Source organism: Centruroides sculpturatus, unplaced genomic scaffold (assembly GCF_000671375.1).
Source record: "Centruroides sculpturatus isolate CEXI.00-Female unplaced genomic scaffold, Cexi_2.0 scaffold1451, whole genome shotgun sequence".
Classification (NCBI taxonomy): domain Eukaryota; kingdom Metazoa; phylum Arthropoda; class Arachnida; order Scorpiones; family Buthidae; genus Centruroides; species Centruroides sculpturatus.
Genome location: NW_019385625.1, coordinates 53991 through 59328, shown reverse-complemented (window position 1 = coordinate 59328; position 5338 = coordinate 53991). Strand labels below are relative to the sequence as shown.

The 5338-nt window shown below is 25.4% G+C and overlaps 1 protein-coding gene across 5 annotated transcripts; it reads right to left on the bottom strand.

Moving 5' to 3' along the window:
- Positions 1 to 4498, bottom strand: LOC111640719 (SPARC-like). Of its 5 annotated transcripts, XM_023386755.1 has the most exons (8): positions 4324 to 4400; positions 4177 to 4206; positions 3904 to 4025; positions 1039 to 1103; positions 892 to 961; positions 772 to 786; positions 321 to 436; positions 1 to 249 (listed from the first exon to the last, which is right to left on the bottom strand). In XM_023386755.1, exons 4-8 carry the CDS (start codon positions 1096 to 1098, stop codon positions 16 to 18), a joined length of 495 nt encoding a protein of 164 aa, XP_023242523.1. In that variant the 5' UTR covers positions 1099 to 1103; positions 3904 to 4025; positions 4177 to 4206; positions 4324 to 4400; the 3' UTR covers positions 1 to 15. The 5 variants fall into 5 exon arrangements, with proteins under 5 accessions (XP_023242523.1, XP_023242522.1, XP_023242521.1 ...); XM_023386754.1 differs by lacking the exon at positions 3904 to 4025 and having other exon boundaries at positions 4324 to 4498; XM_023386753.1 differs by lacking the exons at positions 3904 to 4025; positions 4177 to 4206 and having other exon boundaries at positions 4324 to 4481.
- Between the last annotated feature and the right edge of the window lie 840 nt (positions 4499 to 5338).

Below are 5338 nucleotides of genomic sequence, written 5' to 3'. Positions count from 1 at the left end.
ATATGATAATTTCATCTATGCGAATAAAAAGAATTTCAATATAAACAAATTGTTATCTTTGGACAGGCTGTCTTTCTCTATGTTTACATTAATACAATAATAATATTTACCTTTACAACTTCCGTAATAGTCAACATGTACGTGTTTATATTTCTTATTCGTGCATTCTTCATCATTTTTAGCACAAATACATCTCATTCTATATAATTCGCAATCGCTGTTCCAAGTTTCATTATGATTACTGCAGACCTATATATAGTAACATTTGAGTAAATTGAAAACACAAAAAAAGGTATTCATATTTAAATCAGTGTCTTTACCTTTCTTCTCTCGTCTTTTTCTTTCATGCATTTCTTAACACAAACACATTTTGCTTTGCCATTATCATCAACTTCGCATTCACGTCCAGCTGAACAGTGTACTTTTAGGCAGGGGTCTGTAAACATTATTTCTGATTAAACAAAATGAAACCAAACACAAAGTGTTCAAATTATTATTAGTTATCGCCACTCAGTGGAATGTTAAAAATACCAAGCATACCCGTTTAACAAATAAGCATTTCGCCATTAAAGCACACCCACAATACTGAGATTAAATAGTTTTGTGAGAGTTTCATTAGTGAAAATTTTATGAATAATTTATTAGATTATGAAGTTATTAGTTATCGTTAATGGTTTCTCGGTTTATAATTATGTTATATTTTTGCTCGGGAGAAATTATTTAAATTAATGTGCTTGGATAAGCGAGCACACAATTCAAAAGGTCACTTACGTGCAGATATTTTGGCTGTAACGAAGAAAAATCGGGACGTGAAGATATAGAATAGTAATTTATAACTCGTAAAAATTATTAACATATAAGTTAATTAAGTTCTCTAAACTATGTACTTACTTTCTTCTTTGGGTGTTTCAGTATCGTCATCTTCAGCTATCAGATCGATCTGATCTTTCGATTCTTCATTCTGAATAATAATTATTTTAGAATATTAATTAAATAAACAGCAGCAAGCAACTACATAAAAAAGTTATATTGCTATACCTCTTCTGCCAAACCAGTCAAGATAAGCAACGAGAAGACTAGTAAATAAATGAACTTCATTCTCTCTGTAAAATTAAATATAATAGCTTAAACCAAAACAGAACGACGAATAAATAAACAATTGAACTATAACTAAATTTCTCTGTATTATTTCGCATTCTCTTTTGCTTATTTAAGTAGAGTTACTTTTTTTTTTTTATTCGTTGAAATTCTTTCCAGATGTACATATGTTAAAGCTTAGACTCTTTCATCTAACAAATCTTTTTAATATACTTTTAAACCAATTTGTTTTTAAAATTTTTCAATGCAGGAAGTGTTCGTTTATATTTTAAAATGGGTTATTGACACTTTACTATAAAAATGTTTAAAATAAATGTTATAATAGAACTTAATTAGATTTTAGTTAAATGTGTAATTATCCTCTTTAGAATTAATATTTATTATCATATAATTGTCTAAAAGATAATGATGAGCATTTTTCTCATGTTTCACTAACTCTGTGCTATTTTAGTGAAGAATAACTTCTTATTTTGGTTCATTTATATTTAGTCTACTTGACTATTTACTTGCATAAACTTTAAATAACGATTATTAGCGGCAAAAGAGCTAGGAGAAAAGATGTTAATATGTTTATAAGGCGTCAATGGAGAGTTATCAAAACAGTTTATAGGCCACAAAAGGGTGCTAATTATATATCATTATATTTATTCAAGGCTATTACTGCATAAAAGCGTCGTAAAATATACCATTCTCTCTAATTTATGTATTTCCTGCTAGAAAAATATAATTTTTGACCATATATAATCAGTTAATATATCATTTAACAATTTTATTTATATACAATCCAGTTTTTCGATCGAAGGTTGCATTGCGTAACATTTATTTAAGATAACTAAACACAACTAGCAATTTTTAATTAAATAATAGTAAATTCCTTCTTCATGCAGAATATTTCAAGTGTTGAAGAAGGATTCTGTAGGGTAAAGGTACAAGAACTACTTCAGTCTGTTATAAAGGTCAGCAGCAGGGGTGCAAGACTGATAAATGGTCGTGTAGCAGGCATTCTGCATTGCTGAGTCAGATAGAGTATTCTGCAGTTTAAAATTACTTTTAAAAGATATCTAATAAATATATCAAAATGATAACATTTTGTTTTTAGTAATTTATAACTCAATTACAGAGAGAATTATATTTATTAAACATATATGAAAGAACGTGTATAAAAATAAAATAATTATATATTAATTTTTCCATATAGCCTACGATAATTAATATATGAATTAATTTTCTTTATAATGAAAGTAAATAGCAATTGCATTTGTAGCGACATGCATTTGAATAAATATATCTATAAGATAAAATTTTAAAAATAAATTTTACATAAATAAAGTTATATTATTCCAAGAAATATCTTAATCGTAAAAAAAAAAGTAAAACAAAACCCACATTGAATCTATTCAGTTAAAGTGTGGGTTTTCGTCTACAGAAAATTAAACATCTGTGAATATTTCTTTTTAATTCTCAGAAACGTGCTAATTTTTTCTAATACAAAATCCTCGTTGTTATGTTTATATATCAAAAAAGTCATAAATAATTCACAAAACGGAAGTGAAACTTTCCAAAAAGAATAAGAAAGTTAAAAGAAATTCAGAAAATATCCTTGACTTTTAAGCGTATCGAGTTATAGAATGTCCTTCACTCCGTGACAATAGTCATTAAATACTATAAAATAAACAACTATGCCGTTCCTACGTTTTAAATCAATAAAGAACCAACAATTTAATAAAATGTTTAAAATGGCTTCCTGTCAGCAACCTTGCAAGATAAATGACTCATTGGCCCATTTTAGAAGTCCTTCTAGTGGAGGATGGCCAGAAATTTCCACGCCTTAATATTAAGGAACTATTTTTTTTAAAACTAATATAGATCATATTTCTACTTCATATACGATAATAAATACGAAAATTGCTGCTTTAAAATGAAAAATATTTATCCATTATTTATTTATTTATTAAATGCAAACACAAAAACAAATTTTAACAAAGAATCTAAGTCGCTTTTCTTTGTTAAAATTTGTTTTTGTGATATCTAAGTATTACGTAATATTAATATTTTGGGGGTATTTTATACTTTAAATTAAAATTTACGAGCATTATTTATAGGAAAAAACATATAATAGAGTGAAATATAATGAATTATAAGAAAATATAAACTTTGAAGACAGTCTCTATTTAGATGTTTACTGATAGTCTTTAAATTCGATCAAGAGCTTTAAATGGTCGTTTTTCTTTATAAATAATTATAAATTTGTAATTTATTTTCATTTTCTATAAAAAAATAACCATAAAATTAAAATAATGTTTTATCTATAAGCAACTGTAAGTTAAAATTTATATCATCTTATAGTTGTAATTAAAGTACTTATAAATACTATAATAAGCTTATATAGCTTACTTAATTATTAACTTACTTAATTATAAAGTTAATAAAACTATACTATACGCAAATATAAGTCTGAGGATTTAAGATAAGTTTAACTTACTTTAAATCTTCAGACTATAATTTATTATATAAATGTCTACTGGGACATATAATATTAGTAGAACTTATTATACTGGTTGAATACTAAGACTTATTATACTGGTGTGTACACCAGTGTAATAAGGACACAAAGGCATATGAATTAATAGTTAATTAATTGCTTATAAGTTAGTTATAAAAGTGAAAATTCAAGATAAATTTTAACTGTAAGCTGTTGCAAGTACTATTAATATAAGCTTGCAGTTACAGTATAATTTTATTTAAAGTAACTGCATATTTAAGCATAATACAAGAACATTGAGAAGTTTATTGTTCATTTGATACCTTCTAGACCTTCTTTAACTCGTCCCTGGATTCGAAAATCTGCATAATTATAGCTTTAAGTGGTTATTGTTCAGGGATTTACATTCTTTCTGACTTGAATCATGTATTATGTAGTCGAATACCTCCAATATATAACAGTAAGCCATAATTAAGCCGTAAATATATCATAATGTTACGATTTTGTTATATATTACGACATAAGCATTAAATATTCATTATTTATACATTAATTATCCAAATAATTGATACATTTTTAAACAGAAATTCTCTCACCTGCACCAAACGATATATGTATCTTGGAATCTACGCATGCGTTAATTTTAAAAAAGGAAATTTTTAAATAATAATTATAATATGCCATTCGAAATTTCATTTAACATAAAATTATAATTAGGTTATTAAAATAGCTAAATAATTTACCAGAGAGAGAAAGAGGCGGCCTTAATGTTCTTGAGTTCGGTCACAAAGTCGTCTGAAACTTGAGAATGTCGTCTGCTTCGCCCATACGGAGCCACCTGATTGGTTGATTTTATATTTTCTTTCTCTCATCCGGTTCGTTATTTTCAAAAGTTCTTTCAGATGATCAAATGTTATCCAGATGCTTCCACAAGGACTTTTTGGTGGGTGTTAGGAATTAAATTTTACAGATGAATTTTCCACAATCTTTAACCTTATTATTATTTATTTTTTGTCAGAAAAATTACATTCGATTAATAACAAATGACATTGCACGATAACATATATGAACTACTTTTTTCTTTTAATTTAAATTTTTAAATATCTGACGTCATAAATTTAAATTATTGAAAATTATTACATTTGAGTGCAAAATATTTTAAAATTTTATATAATATAAATAAATATATATATATTTTTTTAAATAATAATTAATTTATTAATATTAGATTTTATATGATCTACATGAGGTAAATTTTTAAATGAAATTAGTTTAAATTAAGGATTTATTAAATAACAAATAAATAAGAAACGTAAATAAATAATTAGGTTATCTAGAGAGAAATAAAATAATAATTTTTGAATGATAAAATTTTGTTTATATATTTACGTCTCTACTACTTTCAATATACAAACAATAAATTTACTTTGATTGGTTGAATTCATTTTTAAAATTGACCAATCGCGTCGAAATGACCTATTTCAGTTTTTTTTCCTTGTAGTTTCTTTAATTTAACACCAGATGGTACTGTGCGTTGTCATCTTTAATTAAGATTTACTACGTAGTTTATATTTAATTATTAAATAAATATTTATAAAAAGTAATAAGAATAAAAAGTGTTTTAAAAACTTTAAACTATTTTTTAAGTATAATTATCGATTATCTGTTCTAGTTCAAGCAACTTCAATAATCTGTTAAAACTAGACATGTGATAAAACATTCATATGACTCATTTCTTGTTTTTTTTTCCCTGCTGTC

Excerpts from the sequence above, each read along its gene's own strand:
- LOC111640719 (XM_023386754.1), bottom strand. The coding sequence starts at position 1,098 with ATGAAGTTCATTTATTTACTAGTCTTCTCGTTGCTTATCTTGACTGGT. Across the intron at positions 962-1,038 it reads TGACTGGTTTGGCAGAAGAG|AATGAAGAATCGAAAGATCA; the intron begins GTATAGCAATAT and ends ATTATTATTCAG. Across the intron at positions 250-320 it reads AAAAAGACGAGAGAAGAAAG|GTCTGCAGTAATCATAATGA; the intron begins GTAAAGACACTG and ends TACTATATATAG.